This window comes from Hoplias malabaricus, chromosome 4, assembly GCF_029633855.1.
Source record: "Hoplias malabaricus isolate fHopMal1 chromosome 4, fHopMal1.hap1, whole genome shotgun sequence".
In the NCBI taxonomy this organism is placed as follows: domain Eukaryota; kingdom Metazoa; phylum Chordata; class Actinopteri; order Characiformes; family Erythrinidae; genus Hoplias; species Hoplias malabaricus.
The window spans coordinates 31,477,194-31,497,704 of NC_089803.1; the positions used below are offsets into that span (position 1 = coordinate 31,477,194).

At 41.8% G+C, this 20,511-nt stretch overlaps 2 protein-coding genes across 12 annotated transcripts in view; one reads left to right on the forward strand and one right to left on the reverse strand.

Moving 5' to 3' along the window:
* The first annotated feature begins 3,892 nt into the window (after positions 1-3,892).
* On the forward strand, positions 3,893-8,757 carry LOC136694719 (long-chain fatty acid transport protein 2-like). The gene is made up of 10 exons (XM_066668495.1): positions 3,893-4,483; positions 4,881-5,090; positions 6,142-6,300; positions 6,781-6,905; positions 7,038-7,232; positions 7,314-7,404; positions 7,511-7,709; positions 7,938-8,035; positions 8,212-8,342; positions 8,416-8,757. The coding sequence occupies exons 1-10, from the start codon at positions 4,009-4,011 to the stop codon at positions 8,590-8,592; spliced, it is 1,860 nt and encodes a 619-aa protein (XP_066524592.1). The 5' UTR covers positions 3,893-4,008; the 3' UTR covers positions 8,593-8,757.
* A 423-nt stretch (positions 8,758-9,180) lies between these two features.
* The window catches only part of tjp1b (tight junction protein 1b), a 79,017-nt gene continuing 67,686 nt past the window's right edge, over positions 9,181-20,511 (reverse strand). For 3 of the 11 annotated variants that reach the window (XM_066669921.1, XM_066669920.1, XM_066669927.1), the window contains 18 exons: positions 20,343-20,493; positions 19,575-19,683; positions 19,099-19,318; positions 18,788-18,972; positions 18,152-18,247; positions 17,904-17,986; positions 17,601-17,811; positions 17,391-17,491; positions 16,616-16,969; positions 16,006-16,239; positions 13,909-14,853; positions 13,676-13,767; positions 13,251-13,466; positions 13,017-13,156; positions 12,374-12,806; positions 11,857-12,074; positions 11,519-11,662; positions 9,181-11,026 (listed from right to left, as the gene is read on the reverse strand). In XM_066669921.1, coding sequence (XP_066526018.1) covers positions 10,932-11,026; positions 11,519-11,662; positions 11,857-12,074; positions 12,374-12,806; positions 13,017-13,156; positions 13,251-13,466; positions 13,676-13,767; positions 13,909-14,853; positions 16,006-16,239; positions 16,616-16,969; positions 17,391-17,491; positions 17,601-17,811; positions 17,904-17,986; positions 18,152-18,247; positions 18,788-18,972; positions 19,099-19,318; positions 19,575-19,683; positions 20,343-20,493 — 4,027 coding nt within the window. In that variant the 3' untranslated portion in view covers positions 9,181-10,931. The remainder of the gene's footprint in view (positions 11,027-11,518; positions 11,663-11,856; positions 12,075-12,373; positions 12,807-13,016; positions 13,157-13,250; positions 13,467-13,675; positions 13,768-13,908; positions 14,854-16,005; positions 16,240-16,615; positions 16,970-17,390; positions 17,492-17,600; positions 17,812-17,903; positions 17,987-18,151; positions 18,248-18,787; positions 18,973-19,098; positions 19,319-19,574; positions 19,684-20,342; positions 20,494-20,511) is intronic. The other 8 variants (XM_066669930.1, XM_066669923.1, XM_066669931.1 and 5 more) reach the window with 5 other exon arrangements.

Sequence of the window (20,511 nt, forward strand, 5' to 3'; positions counted from 1 at the left end):
AGTGCATTCTTTTGTACGTTTACTCAAGTACAGATCTACAATGAGGATGTATTATTTTACTGGAGTAATATTTTACCTTTGGTATCTGTACTTTTACTCAAGTACATGGTTTGTGTACTTTGTCCACTGCTGGCCTTGCATCAAACTAGATGTGTCACAATTACATAATTAACACTATAGCCCCTTTCACACATGCACAGTAACCCAGATATTTTTGGGAGTTTACCTGGAGGAGTTGTGTGAACGCAAACACCCACAAAGTTTGTCCCAGACTTTATGAAAAAATGCGAAAGGACAGGAATCTCTGGACCTGATTCTCAGGAGTTTCTCTGGATTTCATTAGTGAAAGGGGCTAAGCTTTTAGTACAAACCTGAGAAGTGTGTTCATGCTTTGTGTACTGTTTAGATAAGTGCATAATATATGACTTAGTGCTTAGTATAGCTGTGCTCACTCTTCTGAGAGCTGAGCTGCAGAGAGGGAGAGGTGGCACACAATATGCACAGGCTAGCTCACCTGACTGCTACAAAGATATTTCTATAGAAAAAAAAAAATATATATATATATATATATGCAACCCCAATTCCAATGAAGTTGAGATGTGTAAAATGTAAAAAAGAATACAATGATTTTTGAATACACTACAAAGACAATATAATTAATGTACAAAGAGGTAAATATTATAGTTTTTTCACTCATTTTGAATTTGAGTTGGGACAGGGGCAACAAAAGACTGGGAGAGTTGAGGAATGCTCAAAAACACCTGTTTGGAACATTCCACAGGTGAACAGGTTATTGGAAACAGGTGAGTGTCATTATTGGGTATAAATGGAGCATCCCCGAAGGGCTCAGTCGTTCACAAGCAAGGATGGGGCAAGTTTCACCACTCTGTGAACAACTGTGAGCAAATCGTCCAACGGTTTAAGAACAACGTTTTTCAATGTACAATTGCAAAGAATTTAGGGATTTCATCATCTACAGTCCATAATATCATCAAAAGATTCAGAGAATCTAGAAATATCTACAAGTAAGCAGCAAGGCCGAAAACCAACATTGAAAGCCCGTAACCTTCGATCCCTCAGACAGCACTGCATTAAAAACCGACATCATTCTGTAACGGATATTACCACATGAGCTCAGGAACACTTCAGAAAACCATTGTCAGTGAACACAGTTCATCTCTCCATCTACAAGTGCAAGTTAAAACTCTGCCATGCAAAACGAAAGCCATATATCAACAACACCTAGAAATGCCGCCGGGTTCTCTGGGTACAAGCTCATCTGAGATGGACTGACGCAAAGTGTCCTGTGGTCTGATGAGTCCACATTTCAGATTGTTTTTGGAAATCATGGACGTCGTGTCCTCCAAGACAAAGAGACAAAGGACTGTCCAGATTGTTATCAGCACAAAGTTCAAAAGCCAGCATCTCTGATGGTATGGGGGTGTGTAAGTGCCCCTGTCATGGGTAACTTACAAATCTGTGAAGGCACCATTAATGCTGCAAGGTACATATAGGTTTTGGAGCAACATATGCTGCCATCCAAGCAACGTCTTTTTCAGGGACGTCTCTGCTTATTTCAGCAAGACAATGCCAAACCACATTCTGGACGTATTACAACAGCGTGGCTTCATAGTAAAAGAGTGCGGGTACTAGACTGGCCTGCCTGCTGTCCAGACCTGTCTCCCATTGGAAATGTGTGGCGCATTATGAAGCACAAAATACAACAACGGAGACCCTGGACTGTTGAGCAACTGAAGTTGTACATCAAGCAAGAATGGGAAACAATTCCACCTACAAAGCTTCAACAATTAGTGTCCTCAGTTTCCAAACGCTTATTGAGTGTTGTTAAAAGGAAAGGTGATGTAACACAGTGGTAAACATGCCCATGTCCCAACTCTTTTGGAATGTGTTGCAGGCCTCAAATTGAAAATGAGTGAATATTTGCAAAAAACAATAAAGTTTATCCATTTGAACATTAAATATCTGGTCTTTGTAGTGTATTCAATTGAATACAGGTTAAAAAAAGATTTGCAAATCATCGTGTTCTGTTTTTATTCAGGTTTTACACAATGTCCCAACTTCATTGGAATTGGGGTTGCGTGTGTATGTATAATATTATGGCAAGCCAAACAGGAAATATTTAATGAATTTGCTATATATATATATATATATATATATATATATATATATATATATATATATATATATATATTCAATTAACACTGATATATAAGGAATTAATTAACATTGATATAAGAAAATGGTGGGCGGCACGGTGGTGCAGCAGGTAGTGTCGCAGTCACTCCCACGGTCCAAAAACACACGTTGGTAGGTGAATTGGTGACTCCAAAGTGTCCCTAGGTGTGAGTGAATGTGTGTGTGTGTGTGTCTGTGTTGCCCTGTGAAGGACTGGCGCCCCCTCCAGGGTGTATTCCCTGCCTTGCACCCAATGATTCCAGGTAGGTTCTGGACCCACTGTGACCCTGAAGTGGATAAGCGGTTACAGCGGTTACATTTATTCATTGAATGAATGAATAAATAAGAAAATGGTCTTCTGCAGTGCACAGTTCATATTTATTCATTAAATGCATCATTCAAGCATTCACCCTGGAGGGGGCGCCTTTCCTTTCACTGTGCCCAAAGTTTGGACACATCTTCTCATTAGTCATTGGTGGAATAGGGTTATTCACTGTAGAGAACTGTGTTCCAGCCACTACCTCTGCACAACACAAGTTATCGTCTCAAACACATTAAGAAGGTAAACAGTTCTACAAATTAACTCTTGACGAGGCCACAGCTGTTCACTGCAAACCATTCCAGGTGATGACCTCATGAAGCTGATTGAGAAAATTCCATATTGAATATTCCATATTCATTTATAACGTAGAAAACACATAAAAAAAACCCCAAAGAAAAAACATTGAATGAGAAGATGTTCAGTGCTTTGACTGGTATTGTACGTTCACAATATGTGGTAAATGGCCCAAAACAAAGGAAACCGTATCTGAGTGGGTGTGTCCAAACATTTGACTGGTACTGTATATCGAATATATATATATATATATATGTCCATATATATCATTCATTATTTGTAAGCGCTTATCCAGTTCAGGGTCGCGGTGGGTCCAGAGCCTACCTGGAATCATTGGCACAAGGCGGGAATACACCCTGGAGGGGGCGCCAGTCCTTCACAGGGCAACACACACACACACACACTCACACCTACGGACACTTTTGAGTCGCCATCCACCTACCAACGTGGGAGGAAACCGGAGCACCCGGAGGAAACCCACGCGGAGACGGGGAGAACACACCAAACTCCTCACAGACAGTCACCCAGAGCAGGAATCGAACCCACAACCTCCTGGTCCCTGGCGCTGCAAAACTTCCTGCTGCGCCACCGTGCCGCCCCCGTTTGGTTCATATCAATAAATACATTTCCTTAACATACGTCACATTTCACATTTACTGACTGGCCGTTTGAAGGCTTCTTTCTGAAGTGAGTGGATGAGAAGGGTCCAGCTTCTAGCTCTGAATCTGTGATGGATGCACATTCCTCTATGTTTATGTTAAAGTACCTCTGACCTTTGTGTAGAGTGACAGTTTTAATCTAAATCTGACCTTAGCCCTGCAGTCCTTTGTTTCAACATAAAACATTTTCCCCTCAATCAGCTCTTCTCAGACAGAGACCCGCCACTTTCCGATAGTCTTTACACTGCTGTGCTGTGATTGGTCAGCGGCATGCGGGGGTGGAGACGGAACCTCGGGTCGAGGGCGTGGCTACGAGATCCCGAGGTCCCGAGGGTTGGGTGCGGTGTGCGCTTGTGTGAGTTGGACCCATGCCATGGAACGCATGGGCGGAGGGCGGGGCTGAATGACACACTCTCTTTGGCTGCTGGACCCTGAACTTGTGCCTACATGCGCTCCAGGAATTTTAAGTCCTGCGGAGCTGTTATGGTCCGAGTTGACTCCTGAACTCCACAGTGTCGACGCTCATTCAGTTTGAAGATGCTGGTGTGGGTGACTCTGTTCGCGGGCCTGGCGCTGCTGCCGGCTCTCCTCAACATGCTCTATCCTTACTTTTTTGACGACTGCCAATACATGCTGAGGGCTTTGCGGTTGGGAGCCCGTTTTCAGAAGTACCGAATGACGACGCCTTTCTACAGCATTCTGGACGGGTTTCTGGATTGTGTGAGAAAACAGCCTCACAAAGCCCTCATGCACTTTGAGGGGAAGACCTTCTCTTATTTAGACATGGACAGAGAAAGCAACAAAGTGGCGAACGCTTTGCGGAGCGTGGTGGGTCTGAGAGAGGGGGACACGGTCGCCCTGTTTATGGGGAACGAGCCGTGCTTCGCCTGGACCTGGCTGGGCCTGGCTAAACTGGGCTGCGCTGCTGCTTTACTCAACTTCAACATCAGGTCTAAGTCACTGCTGCACTGCTTCTCCTGCTGCGGAGCACGCGTCCTCATAGCGGCTGAAGGTAAAGCCCCTCAGTTACTGTAGCGTCTGTCTTCCATGTGTCCTCCTCTGGAGCAGGCAACTCCTCCTGCTGCTGCAGGCACAACGACCGGCACCTGTCTTTTGAACCATGTGAGACTTGATTGACTGGTTCATTTATAAAACCAACAGGAACTATAGCTGACAGGATCTGCCAGTCTCAAATCTTTTCTCACTGTGGATCTAATTACACGTTTATTACACTTCACTGTGCAGTCATTTTCCTTATTATCAGTCACTACTGTAACTGCTATGAAACCACTGCCATGTATGAGACTGAAGAAGTGCAGGGAGGACCCCATATAGGCCCTGAGAGTTTATCACAAAGTTCAGAAGTGAACACACTTATCGTGGTGTGTGCTGTGTGTATGTTTCTGCAGAGCTGCTTGGAGCTGTGGAAGAGATTCTACCTGCTCTGAAAGAGAAGGGTATCTCTGTGTACCTGCTCAGTGATGAGTGCAGTACGGAGGGCATTAAGAGCCTCTCTCAGCACATTAAACAGGCGTCAGACCAAGCCCTGTCTCCAGCTCTCAGAGATAATATTAAAGCCCGGAGCACAGCCCTCTACATCTACACCTCCGGAACTACAGGTAACCGCATTAAATCACTACCACAGTCTTTTTATACACATACTGATATTTTCTGTAGGAACTGACTGTAAAAACGGCAGTATAATAAGAATTGATACCAGTGACTATACACTTGTTAAAGGGTTAAAGGGTAAAGCTCTTTTGTTTGGGGGTTTGCACAAGAATATTTGGTTCCAGATTTCCCCTGAATGATAGCTAGTAAACCCCTAACATCAGCATCATTACAAGCACCTGATTTTATTTCAGATTGATGAACCATATTTATGATGACAGCTGTGATTAATGCTTATACAAAGAGGTTTGGAAGTGGTTTAAACAAAAACATACACATGGATAAACATTGTATTCAAATAAGTCCATATTTATTCTGTTGTAAATGCTATTTATTCATTATCTGTAAGCGCTTATCCAGTTCAGGGTCGCGGTGGGTCCAGAGCCTACCTGGAATCATTGAGTGCAAGGCGGGAATACACCCTGGAGGGGGCGCCAGTCCTTCACAGGGCAACACAGACACACACACACTCACGGACACTTTTGAGTTGCCAATCCACCTATCAACCAGTGTTTTTGGACTGTGGGAGGAAACCGGAGCACCCGGAGGAACCCATGCAGACACGGGGAGAACACACCAACTCCTCACAGACAGTCACCCAGAGCGGGAATCGAACCCATAACCTCCAGGCCCCTGGAGCTGTTTGACACTACCTGCTGCGCCACCGTGCCGCCCAAATGCTATTCATTCTGAGCAAATAAACACTAGAAAAATATTTTTAAAATCTAAATGTTCCTCTCAGATATTAGTCTCCAATCTGGATATCTGAGATCTACTCCGTCACACAGTGCCACCAACATAGGGCATGCTTCCTCTGAGACTACTACTACTAATGCAGCGTCGGTGGACAGATTTTCACACTGAAGAACGTCAACTGCTTGTATCAATAGACAACCCATGTTTAAGAGATGAACAGAGAATAGTAGACATCCCACTCAGCAGTGATTGAACTGATTTATATAGCCCTCACCGTGAAACTATTCCTGCTTTTGTGTGCAGGTCTCCCTAAAGCTGCTCTGATCACTCACGAGCGGATGTGGGCCGCTTCAATTATTCAGGGGATTTCTGGAGTCACCGCTGATGATGTGACTTACATCAATCTGCCGCTCTACCACAGCGCTGGCTTTCTCATAGGACTCATGGGATGCATTGAAAGAGGTAGAGGTTCACTTTCCTCATCATTCAGTTCAGTGTCCTGGTGCTGTAGTAAGAACACCTCATCACTCAGAAATAGTTTGTAACTTCAATACAATGCAGAAGATTTATATAAACAAAATGTGATCACATATGATGATCCATACATCAGGGAATAGTCACCAAAAATGGGTTAAAAAATTAGAACTAAAATTAAAACTTCATTGTATGTCATTGTTCATTAGTTATACGACACCTGTTGTGATAAATGACATGAACCTACGTAGACATCTATAAAGACTTCTTCCAACAGGCGTTTGATGGTCCAAACTGCTTTAGACAGAAGTTTCACCAGAGAGAGAGGGTTGTGACCACTGCTACTTGCTGAAGTACCTACATTAAAGTGTTGTTGAATGTGACGTATAAAGGAATGCAGTGTATCTAAGCATGAATCTGCTCAGTTAGGAGTGTTATTTCTGATTGTTTGTGTCTCTTTCGTTTTAGGGAATACCTGTGTTCTGCGGAGGAAGTTTTCTGCCTCTCAGTTCTGGGATGACTGCAGAAAGCACAATGTCACAGTGATGCAGTACATAGGGGAAACATTGCGTTATCTCTGCAACACTCCAAAGGTCATTTCTACCATTGTTTACTATTAGAAGGATACTACTCTCAACTGTAGGGCTGCAGGTTATCGATGTATTTTCTATGACTAGATAATCCAATAACCATTTAGTTTAATTTCTCTGTTGTTTTTCCTACAGAAAGACAATGATAAAGACCATAAAGTGAGAATTGCTATAGGAAATGGTTTACGAGCTGACGTCTGGAATGAATTTCTAAAGCGATTTGGAAATATTCATGTCAGGGAGCTGTACGGTGCCACAGAGGGAAACATTGGGTTTATTAACTACACCTCTAAGGTTGGTTCGGTGGGCCGTCTTAACATTCTTCACAAGGTAAGGCTTTACTACGTTCAGTGGTGGTTTAAAACAGAACGAGACCTTCACAAGAAGCTAATGTTGTGTCGTGTTCTTTAGTTTCTGTTCCCCTACGCCCTCATCAAGTTTGACATTGATAAAGAAGAGCCTGTGAGGAACGCTGATGGATTTTGTGTGCACGCCGCTATAGGTCAGTCACCTACTTCTGTTCAAAGTGTGAGAGTCCTTACAAATTGTAGTCAGTGAGGAGAGTGAGAAGAAGTTTACACCCCGTACACATCGTATTCATGTTTCAGGTGAGCCCGGACTGTTGATCGGAAAAATCACCAAAAAGTCTCCTTTTGCGGGATACGCTGGAAATGTGCAGCAGACAGATAAGAAGAGACTCAGAGACGTCTTTGTTAAAGGAGATCTGTATTTTAACAGTGGGGATTTGTTGAGGATTGACCATGAAAACTTCGTCTATTTCCAGGACCGGGTTGGAGATACGTTCAGGTTATTCACCCTATATTCTGTACAAATAAATAAACATCTACTGGATCTTGTTACTCACATGAAATGCCTCACACATCAGTACACGTAGAAAAAATATCATGTCTGAAAATGCACCATGGACATCATCATCACCACACGAACAGTAATCATGTGACCTCTGACTGTGGTCATCGGCTCCTAGTCACAAGTAACAGACTTAAAAGATTAGCGTTTTGACCTTATTTACAGATGGAAAGGAGAGAATGTAGCCACAAGTGAGATATCAGACATTCTCACAATGGCGGACTGTATCGAGGAGGCGAATGTCTATGGTGTTGCAGTGAAAGGTAAACTTTGAAAGAATGTTTGAAAATAAAGCCTAATAAACATGACAAATAGGACATTTAGTTATAAGATTATTTCAGGTTTAAGCAACTGTTGCAAGGGCTCAAAGAATGACATCCTGGTTTCTGTCTGTGATTGTGGTCAAAATAGAAATGTTATTTTATTGTTCCTATTCAAGGGCATGAGGGAAGGGTTGGAATGGCAGCTATCACATTAAAAGAAGGCAAAGAGTTTGACTGTGTCGACACGTGTCGAGTTTTAGCCACTTACCTCCCAGTTTACGCCCGACCTCGATTTATTCGCATTCAGGTGAGACATAAACTACTTTAGGACTGCTTTCGTTAATGAAGTGGAGTGTAATTAAAGCTTGTTTGTCTTGCAGAGATCTCTGGAAATCACAGAAACGTTTAAGATGAAGAAGGTGAAACTGGTGGAAGAGGGCTTTAATCCAGCTCTCATTCAGGACCCCCTCTACTTCCTTGACTTAGCAGTGAACAAATACATTCCCCTTACTCAGGATCTTTATAATGCAGTGTTGACAGGAGACGTTAAACTATAAACCTGGTATTGTACATGTAAACATTTTTAAACCCTTGTATTTTTGTGTGCCTTTTAAAACAGAACTAATCACAATATAGTTATCAACTAATCTCAGGGAAAATTCTAGTGATTCATCATTCTTCAGTTCAGTTTTTAATATTCATGAACCAGCTTTTTTATGTCATGAGATCATTTTAATAAAATGTTTTATGTATGTTTCAATAATGTGTACCATGTCTTGGATTATTGACAACTAATGAATTTTCATCCACGGTGAAACAGCCTAGGACTAGTCCTCAGTGGAAGAAAGGGATTTTAAAAGGTGTATTAATGACTCTACTGGTCTGTGGAGGAAAGGTCAGCTTGAGAAAAGGTCTCCATGACTCTTTATCCCTTGGAACTAAGTCTGTGAATAGAAGCATTTATTGGATGTTCTGAAACTGGTGCCCTTTTGAACCATTTCTGAGGTCATTACCTTTAAAAGATAGCTTTAAAATGACCTTTGCACTTTTCACAATGTTCTCAATCCCTTCTGCTCTATCCCTTGACCACAGCGTGGACACTGAAAACATTACTTTAAAAATGAATTTATTTAGTAATACAGTGGTATATTTAGAAATGTGCTGCAAAGAAACATAATATTAAAAGAAAAAAATGAAAACAAATGTCAGCCACACAAGGAAAAGAAACTAATATTGGGTCGAAGCTGTGTTATATCAAAAGAAAACAGTACTGATGTGCCTTAATAAATTGTTTACTAGTACAAAAATACTTTTCAGGGCACACAATACAGCATCCAGTATCACAAAAAAAAGTAGACCACTCACCACAGCGGTCCCTTCTTAAAGTACAGATTCATTAATTTATTTAAACCAAGCACTTTCCTATTTTGTAAATAAGAATAAAAATGTTTTGTTTTCTTATTGTTGAAAAAGCTGTTAAGTAGAGTTTGTGTATATGTTGGTAGAAAAGTTACTTTTTTATTATTAATATTATTATTATTATTATTATTATTATTATCACTTTAAATTTTTCATTACTGCTAGGTTTAGTTCCAAGGCTCAGGGGTATAACTGTAATATAAACATAACCAATGTAACAGTTTCTCTTTCTTTTTTTTTCTCTTCTTAATGTTTTTATACAAAATAACAAAAATTTACAAAAGTCATTTACAGCGAACCAAGGCCATAGGCTAGCAGTATATACAGCTTTAATTTAAACATATCCTAGTGTTTTGTATATCATTTGACTTCATATGCATAGCAGTAAAATAAAGCATACCTGTTCATTAGCCTTGATTATGTGTGTGCTAAATCCCAGTCCACTGACTATGGGTTAAAGTGATGAGAGAATTTAAATATCCTTCAAAAGTTCCCTCTATAACTTAAATCTGAAGTTTGCATGTCTTCTGTTAAATTAAAGTTAATATGCAGATAAGGCATCACTGCTCGCAGTGTAACGATGGGGAAGTTTGTGTTCTGAACTTAGTAGCAGGCTTCTGAACCTGAGTCATAGCACATGCATAGATCTCTAGACAGCAGGAGTTTTTTTTGGAAAACCAAAGTCAATGTCAGTGTGTTCATCTATGGTAAAACATCGCTAGAAAAGGTCTGTTCAAAACACAGAGACCATTTTTAAGCCAAAGAAGGAAGTCCATCAGCAATGAGTGTTAAGGTCCTAATCCTTCACAAACACTTCTTCATTTCATCTTCATGTCTTTAGTTGTCCTTCACTTATGTCCCAGAACAGTAGGCTCAGACTTTTGCAGATCCACAGGGATCCTCACTCACACAAACACACACACACACACCTCCACAAACGCACGCATGACCACAGACCTCACAAACAAAAAAGTTTGGCATACATCAACTTTTTTGTTTGGGAGCATTATAGGTTTGCAATATTTAGAATGAATTGGTTGATGTCATTTCTTTTTTTTCCCACTTGAAAATGTCTTGTTTTAATTATTTGGAGAATAGGCTACAAATGTCAAAATGGGATTATTTCACTTTGTCTGTGGCACTGGTCATGCATTTTATCAACAGTTTATTTAAAGAATAAATTTATTCTGTCATTTTTTGCAAGCTTTCAAGCACCAAAAAGAAAGAAAGAAAGAAAAAACAAAACAGAAGAGTGGGTTTGCAGGGCTTCAGCACCAGGAGGAGGTGCTCTCTGTGCCCTCCAAAAATATTCTTGGGCACAATCTAAAACTAGAGGAAAAAAAATGTCTCTTTCATAGTGTGGAGCAAATCCCCGAAGATGAGCAGAGCAGGGATGAAGGGGAAGAAGAGTAGAGTCTTCCTCATGTTCTCCTCTGACACGTTCACATTCAGTAACAGACCAGCTGTCATCCTTCATTTAGAAGTGGTCAATGAGCACAGACACACAGTTAGCGCCAACCAGGTAATTGGGGTCCCCTGGGAGAGATTTATTTTGCCAGCATTTGGGGTCACCTGTGGGGAAATAAGAGGTCAGTCAGAGGAATACAAGCCTTGTAACACAAGACTGTTGTAGTGGTTTCAGGGTCAATGCTGAGTTCAAGAGCTGCTCTAGGGAAACAACAACACAGAAGGGTCAACTTTTGATGGAAAACTATCAAAGCTTCGATTAGGTTTGTTTAAATGAATGTGTTTACTTTGTTGGCAAGGTATTGGCTGTTTTGATGTTGGTCGTGCATAAACAGAAACAGCTTTGTGGTTGTTTCACCGAAACAGCTTTGACTGTTATGTGAATCTGTGAATTTTATTTGAAAATGATTTTTTCCTTTAAAAATATTAACTAGAGCAGCAAATGAAACAGCATGAGCATAAGGAAGAGAAGAGATTTGAAAGAAGCAGAAAACAGAAAAAAAAGTATAAGATGAGTAATTTCCCCATTCCCTAATCACCAATTACTTTTAAGAAACCAAAGAAACCCAAAAGCCAGAGAGAGAAAGGACAGCGTACCCGACGAGGAGTCGGAGGATTTTAGAGCAAAAGACCAACCATCAGGAGTCATAGACGCACAATGTGGTAAGCGCAGCTCCACTGGCTTCAGGAACTTCAGGCCATGAGGCCCACACATGACCAGCGGACTGAGCAGAGTTTCACCTGCAGACAAACACAGTGAAGTCAAACACTGAGATGAGTGAAAACAACCGTGAAGAGTAACATTCCTCAGTTCATTCAGAGACCAGGATCCTTTTAGTCCCTCATTAATTATTAAACTAAGACTCAGAATGAGACTCGAATAAAAAAAAACATGGAGAAACAGCTTGTGATATTCTTTAATAAAGAATGCAGACCTTTCTCCTTGTCCAGTGGAGGCAGGATACTGTTGTCCCTGCAGACTTTGAAGTATATCTCCTGCTCAACGCTTTCTGGAATGGCCCCTTGAGGGATGATGATGCTCACGCCTGTCTCTATGGAACTCAACACCCCACCATTACAGTTAAAGACGCCCCGTGCTGTGGCAACCACTGTGTGTCCTTCATCATCATCCTCATCATCCAGTGCACTGGGACTGAAACCGAAGAATAAGACAATAAATAGTACGCAAAGCCAACCATAAACCGTGCAGTTCTGTTCATCTGCCTTAGATTTATTCAACAAATCTGGTTAGCACTTGTCAGTGTAGTTTACAGGTTGTCAGTATTGTATCCTTACAATTTATTATTATAACATATAATATAACATATAATATAATAACATTATTATGTAGTATATGTACAGTTTAGTTCAGTCCACTTTGAATTTCTTGGCTACAAATATTGTGACAAACATTAGATTCCTATGTGGTGTGCACAAAATAAAATCTCTTACCTGACAGGAATAGCCTTGGGGAGAGCATTTACATTGTTGTGCTGATATTTGGGTCTGTTGTCCATTGTACGAGTAAAGGTATCCACTCCGCTGTCAGACTCCAGAGGTTGGGGTGATAGGTGAGTTTTGGGGTTGTTGTTCACTATAGCTGGTTTGGCCTGTGTGTCATTGGGTAGAAGGTTGTGATTGAATTTGGGGCTCTCAAATTTGCGCTCGAATGGTCGAGCAGAACTTGTGTAAGGCTTTGGGACGTAGCGGTTATAGCTGATAGGAGCAGGGGCTCCCAGAGTCTTAGGTGGTATATCAGTGCCATTGACTGGAGATTTTTGGGGAAGGTAGTTGCCTTGGACTGGGTCATCCCGGTTGGGAGGTCGAAGTGTAGATAGATCCGGTTTGCCTTTGGGAGAGTTGTGCGGATCAGGTAGAGAGTTCACTAAGAATTACAAGAAGAAATCATTATATTGCTTTTTTGGGTCACACCTGAATGATTAAAACCTTCATGAGGTCCTGGGGTAAACTGCCACAGCTGTAGCACATTTCTAGGTTATATTAGGCTGTACCCTTTTTCAAAGGCTAAGCTACACATTTGTCAAATGCTACAATGCTTAAGTGTGATCTGTATTAAGTATATTTATACGTTTACCTTCTGTGTTGCCCAGCTTTGGCAGAGATGTGGGGGGAGCAGGGGGGCCTGACTGACTGTAAGGAGCAGGTGAAGGATTGATCGGGGGCAATGGCTCATATCTCTTATCCACAGGGCTCACTTTCTCAATTGATTCTGTCCTAAATGACAAAAGGTTGAAACAGCACATAGTTAAACAATATGTACGACCAAGTTTATCGTATCTGGAAAATTCCAGAGCGCTACTCATCTTACCTGTTGTATGGGTATCCTAACTGTGGCTGTGTAGGTTTAGTCAGATCATGAAAGCGATTGATTCCAGGTGGATTCATGGGCTTGTTGTCAAAGCTGCGACGATCAAAATATGAAAGCTGTTTTCTGTAGTACTCCTCATCCTCATCAGCATCATAGTGGTTAGAGCGCCCCACCTCTTCTCCTAATCGAGGCTGGGGCTTCTGTGGCTCTGGGGCTCTGGAGTGAATGAGAGAGAATTATTATTAAGAATTACAACAGAATTAACACCAACACCAAAGCCACCAGGGGGAGCTCCAAGACTTTTTACAAAAGCAAAATAACAATTACCGTTCAGGCCATAAATGACCTTATAATCACATATTTGACATTATTTATTCAATTTGGAACACTATCATACCCCATAGGTTTAGACTTGTGTTGTTTACCTGTATGCAGGTTTTTCTTGTTCTAGGTTGCTGAGTGAGTTGGCTTTAAGCACAGGACCAGGTGCACTCACAGGTTTGGGGAGGTCTGTGGGCTAGTGTACACATAATATCCATTTAGTTAAAATAAGAAGTTTTCTGTAAAAGTTTCTCATTTCAAAACTGCCCTAGTGTTCATATAGCATTTACACTGGCTATACTTAGCATTTTAATTCATGTTCAAGGCATTGTCATACCCTGATCCCTGGCAGATCTCCAACCTCTTTGGCTCTGTCCACAGACACAGAGCGCTTGTTCTCAAACATCTTGACCCTGTTGAGAACAGACTGGGGCTTCATGGCAGGATCATCCTCTGGATCTTCTCTGGGAGGAGGCAGCAGGGGTTTAGAAGCTGTAGAGTGGACAGGCTCCCCTGGAGAAAGCAGAACTTCTGGCTTAGGAGGTGGAGCTGGGGGCTCTGAATTTAAAGGTTCATGCTGCCCTGGCTTGTAGCCTCGGTTTGGAGGCCCTGGATTATATGAGGGTCTCATCGATGTATCTCCAAAATACGGCTTCGGAGGATCAGGGGAGCGAGTAGCATTGATGGGGTAAGTGTGGGGCTCTGGTTCATAAGGAGAACGTGCATCATATGTGACTGGGGGAGGGGGAGGAGGGGGCTCATCGTAGCGAACAGGTCCTGGTTTGCTTTGCCGTGGTCGGTTATCGTAACCCAGGGGAGCCTCATCATAGCGGGGCTGTGGGGGACTATAGTCTCGTGTAGGGCCATCTTCATAAGGGGAGCGCGGATCATAGCCCACAGGAGGAGGAGGAGGAGGAGGCTGGTGGCCCTGAGGGTAGCCAGGCCCAGGGGGTGGGTGCTGGGACGAGGTCTGCTGGTCATAGTGGGGCCACTGCTCATCGTAGTGAGGCACACGGTTGTCGTAGTGCAGGTGTGGGTCGTAGTTGTGAGGCTTTGGTTGAGCATAGCCGCCACCGTCATAGCCGTAAGGTGGGTGGTCGTACTCGCGGTATGGCTGTTTGTCCTGGTACACAGGCTGGTGGCTGAATGACAGAGAGGACGGGGGAGCTAAAGACGGCTGCTGTTGCTGCTGCTGCTGCAGTTGCTGCGTCTGCTGCTGAGGTTTCATCCCGTGGTTCACTCGTACAGGCTCATCTACACTATACAGATCCTTCTTATACATCTGCAGGGAACACAAAATCAAATAAAGTGAGCTCCAGAGTAAAAATTGTACTTTGATGCATTTCACCAAGGGGAAAATAACATTTCAATACTGGTTACATAACATACATTAATACAGCCAAGTTACAATCATTTGCAAAAAAAAAATATAAGAGCAAAATAAAACATTTCTCAAGTAAGAGAATGGACTGTTACAAAGCATTAATAATCACACTCATTTATACAAAAACAAACCGGTTACATTCATGTCATAAACAAGCAGATTATCTATCAGTGTAACATATCTCGTTCTGTAATTTTGCAATTTGATAAGCAGCCCTTCAGTGATGACATGAACAATCCACTTGGAGGACTTGTTGATTTCATGATTATTAATCTGTTATGTAATTTAAATACACTGAACTTTATGTGTCATAGAATATTAATCGTTTATTCATGTCCAAAAGGCTCCTTTTCAAACTTGTACTTATACATGTAGCCTGAAGACAGTAACATTGTAAAAGGTTATAAAAAAGCAGATGCTACAGGAAATCATTATACATTTGAATGAGCAACTGAGAATGTAATACAGAATAAAATCCTTTTACCTTGTTAAAAATACTGTCTGCAGGTTAGGCTGACATGCATCTACAGAGGTCCATTCTTGCAAATCAAGTTAACTTCCATTTGCAATTTCTCATTCTACTGCTACTAGATCTACAACGGCTACCAGTGCAACTAGTCTATGGTGGTAAAACAGACGCGACTACTAAGTACTACTTCTAAAGTCACAACAAGCTGAAAATATTTCAACCATCAGGAGCCATGCAAGAAGAGGTAAAAGAGGCGACAGTGAAGAAACTGATTATGAGAGGCCTCTCGTTTCTGTGATCATTTAGACACAGATGCACCAGGCCCTCTTCCCTTTCTCTCGAATAGGCCCATCCTGGTGCATGTGTACCAGGTCACCCACACTGTCTAGGTGTCAGAGGCACACACAGCACACGCGTAGGTGGGCACAGCACTCATGCAGACAGCGGACTGGGAGGAAAAACAATATCAAAGCAAGTGCGAGAGACAGGCAGGTTAAGAGAGAGTGAGCGAGCGGGGCTGAACCAGGCCGAACCGGGCCTTGACCGGGTCCAGCTTCTGGCGGTGCCGGTGGTGGTGGTACCTTTGGATCTGGGCCGGGCAGAAGCAACTGGTGGGGGTCGTGTGTTGGGGGCTGAGAGAGCTCAGGGTCGGGCTGGGGGTCGGGTTCTGGGGCGGGGCTGTTAAGGGTGTCGGCTTGAGGGGTGCCAGGTGGCTCCTCTGGGCTCATACCCGCTAGTGGTGTGGCAGGCTCAACAGCAGGGGGCGCTGCTGCTGCAGAGGGGCAGGAGGGCAAGGCCACAGCAGCCTCAGCCTGCTGTGGAGTATTGGGCAGAGAGGTTACAGACACACGCCACCAACAGCACACTCCTATTATCACACACGCTGCCCTTTAATGCTTTAAATATGAAGGGTGTAGTTAGCAACTCCAAGTTGCCAAATCACATACTCAGAATCAAAAAATTTGAACATGACATTTAGTATACAAGCCTATAACTTAAAAATGTCTGTCAGAAAATTGATTTCACATGAGGAGGTCATCAAAAACAAGACACCATGTACTTATCCTTACATATCAATAAAAACAGGTATAGGACAACAATAAACTTCACACATTTCATGTTAAAACAATTGACAACATAAAGAACAAATAATTACACAATTCTAAACCCAAAATGGATACTTTTGCATACCTGCTGGGGGGCGGGCATCTTAAAACCAGCAGGGTCGATGCGGTTCAGGGGCTCAGGCTGGGGCACAGCATGCTGGTAGCTGGGGTACCCAGGAGTGTCCTGGATGACGGGCAGGTCTTCTCGTACAGGCTCTGAAGAGCGGGTGATGGCTGGCTCACTGGGTAAGCCCACCTCGTCATTTAGAGTCTCATCTAGCTCCTGGTCTGTATAGGCTCCGCCTTCTGTGTCCGTGTCCTCATAGTCAGAGGTGTGCCGGCTGTCTGTGCTGTACATGCTATACTCACTGCCTGGTGCTGAGAGGTAGGAGAGGCGGTCATCGTGGATATCCAGGTCATCCTCTGGAGCTCCGTCAGCCTAAAAATGTTACAGAGATGTCAGACAGCCAAAATGATCTATCAACAAAATCTCTGCTAAGTTGAACATTCCAGGAAATGAATTAAAGGAAATGAATATAAAGGAAAATATTGAACCACCAATAAAAAAAGCATATGTTCGCAATCATGATAACAGCACAGAAGAAAGAGAATGCAACACTTCAACACGACTCAGGTATTCAGGTCATGGTCTTTTCTGCATTTGTCTAATTTGCAGACAAAAGCTTGTCATGGTGACATACCAATAGATAATATAGTAAAAAAAACTTAAGATTTGGCATATCCAAAAGTTTTCTTAAAATAATTCAAATGCCTCAGCTTTAATCAAATAAATAAAAATTAAAAACCTGTTTTGAGAGATGATTCAAAAAATGTTATTTTTTGCATTTAGAGAAGCTTACCTTGCCCTCAGAAACCCAGACCAGCTGGTTCTGCTGTTGCTGGATGGTCTCTTTCAGAGCTCCATACCAACCATCGTTCATGTTATTCAAGTTTATGGTGGCTAAAGGTGTAGGAGTGAGAGAAACACAAATTAACCATGCTATAATAAAGTTCAATTTATAGCGTAAGAATGAATAAAAAGTGGTCTTTTGCTGTCCCTATCTACTTACTGGTGAAGAGGTGGTGGTTGTTCTTTCTCAGTTTCAGAGCACGCTCATACAGTTTCCTAGCACTTTTTCTGGACTCAGGACAGAGCCTGGTTCTCATGTTCTTTACGCCCTGTTTGCTGTCAGGGTTTAGGAATACCACAATTGGGTACCACTGGGCATAGTTTAGACGGTCTACAGCATTAGGGGTAATGTCCAAAACAGCATGCTTATCCTAACAGAAGACACAGAGAACATGAGGTTAAGCCTGTGTGTTGAGAAAGGAACCACATTTTGAACATGTAATTAAGAGTCTCAGATACTCACTCTGTCAATGATCTGCTTAATGGTATGGAGACGAATGATTCCAGAACTTCGCTGATCTGTGCCAGCATCTCTGGGCTCACTCTCTGAAGATGACAGAGTCCACCATGAGAAGTGTAGTTTTGTTTGTTAACAGTTAAAAATACCGTTCATGCAATGTTCAGTTCAAGAGGCTTATAATAAATGGATATAATCAGAGCTTCCTGCTGTAAATCATTGTTTTGACATCATAAGACATCACTGCTACTCACTTGCAAGCTCAAACTGTTCTGGCTCCTCCCTCGAAAGCTTCTCTCGTGCAACATCAGCAATGGGACCGAATATTACCACAGGTCTCAGGAAACCAGCTAATATGTAACAGACCACAATAAATTTTACTATATGAACTACACTACAAGAATATATATATATATATATATATATATATATATATATATATTTATTTATTTATTTTAAACTGGGGAAAAAAACCAAACTGACCAACCTTATTTTATTTTGTAAATATCAAAAAATTGTGAATATAAAATACCAGCAACTCACAATGTTTGGTAAAATACTTGTAAAAATGCAATATTCAAGAGCAAAATGAACATCCAACAAAACAAGTTGGGACACTGGCAGTTTTAGCTCATCACATTTAATTGTAAGTACTTTTTAATGACAGTCTTTAAATTTCAAATCTGAGGACACTTACTGCTTGTTATTCAAGTTATGGAAGTCACAGACTGTAATCTGAGAAAAGGATCAAAATCACCACCCCTAGACCCTGGAGCTTTGCAGCAGACTGTTGTTTCCATAAAGAGTGTTTGTACAATGATAAAAATAAGACAGCTGCTCAAATTAATTGATACTGAAGCCTTTCAGTCACTAGTATATAAACTTCTTACCTTCTCGGAGGACCACTCTCTCATAGGCAGGGAACTTTGTCTGGACAGGCTGGGCAGAAAGGTCCTCTCTGCTTTTCCTTAGGTTCCTCTTAGAGCTCCGCAGGCCACGAAACCTCCAGAAGTCTGCTCTGTCCCCACCTGCTGTCTTAGGAAGTGTGTACTGCACACTAGATAATTGCTCCGCTCTGGAGAGACAGAGAACAGCAAACGCAAGTTTAGTGTATTACTCATTTTGGAGGCCAAAATATTACTTAAAACATATAAACAATTAATAGCTGGAATAAACAAAAGACAACTGCATATAAAGGTACCTGTTTTTGTTAGGGATGATGCCTCTTTCCACTTCCTGATGATTTTTGCCAATACGGATTGCGAGCCAGGAACCCAGCTTGCCGTTGTACAATGTATCGACCACTCTAAACACCTCACCCTTATTAAAGCTCAGACCATACGGAGACTCCTTTTCATACTCAAAATGAGTTCTGATGTAAAAGGAGTCACCTACATCTGACTCGACAATCCGACGGTACACTAAAGAACAGAGAAAAGTGTGTTAGGGCGGGAAAAAAAACCTAATTTCTCACCATTTTATATAAATGTGTATAAATATTTAATAGATATTAAAATATACACTTTACTAGCTTCTATATATGAATGTATGCCTTCAGTCTTTTGATTCACTTCAAGAAGCCAAATTCCAGTTCACAACTATTAAGTACAGTATATCTTTATGCAAACAGATTAAATGAAAAAAGATGAACCAAGAAAAGGACAACTATGTGCTCACCATCCTTCTTTTTCTGTGCCAGAATAGTGACTTCCTCCCCTTTAGGCAGGTCTAGAAGAAAGAGCACAGCTTCTTCTCGGATGATATTTGCAAAGTCAACATTATTTACCTGAGGAAAGAACAAAGTGTGGTCTTACAAACACTTAAATATTGCTTAACTAACAAGAGTCCAAAATAAATGACACATTTACCATACTTTAGTTTCAGACCATTGCAAGGCATATAGAATGTGTGTCTGTGTTCTGACTAAAGTAAAGCATGTAGGAAGAAAATGCCGAAGTAGCTGTCGGGAGCTGGGCTGGAAAAAAATCCAACATCACCAGGGAAATTACCATTAAAATACAAGCATGATGATACAGAGTGGGGTTTAAGAGCATTTATAAAGCAGGGAAGGAACAGTTTGAGAATCAAACCCCATAAATCTAGGCCTGCCATCAGAGAAAATAAAAAAGGAACATCAAACTAGAATACCAAATCTCCCTCCTCCTGAGGCATTTGAGTGTTCCACTCGTATCATTCATCAGAACTAAAACACCCATCAGACTTGTAAAGATTGGAAACAGCTTGGACTGTTGCCTAACAAATCATATGAATTCTTATAGGTTCATAATTATATGTTTATAAAATTCAATAGGAATCTGAATGACTAAATAACATTTACATTTATAACAATCCTGAAAAATGTTTATGTCCTTATTTTGGCCACTCGGCTCACTCTGTGTCGTTTTGGGCATTTAGGATTGGGACTGAATGAAGAAACCGTCTCACCCTGAGTATCTGGTCTCCCTCCTCCAGGCCCTCTTTAGCAGCAGGACTATCCTCCAGAACTCCAGCCACGAAGATGCCCACATCATTGCCACCAGCCAGCCGCAACCCCACACTTTCACCCTTCTTAAATTTCACCAGCTTCATACTAGGTCTGGAAAAACGGAGCATT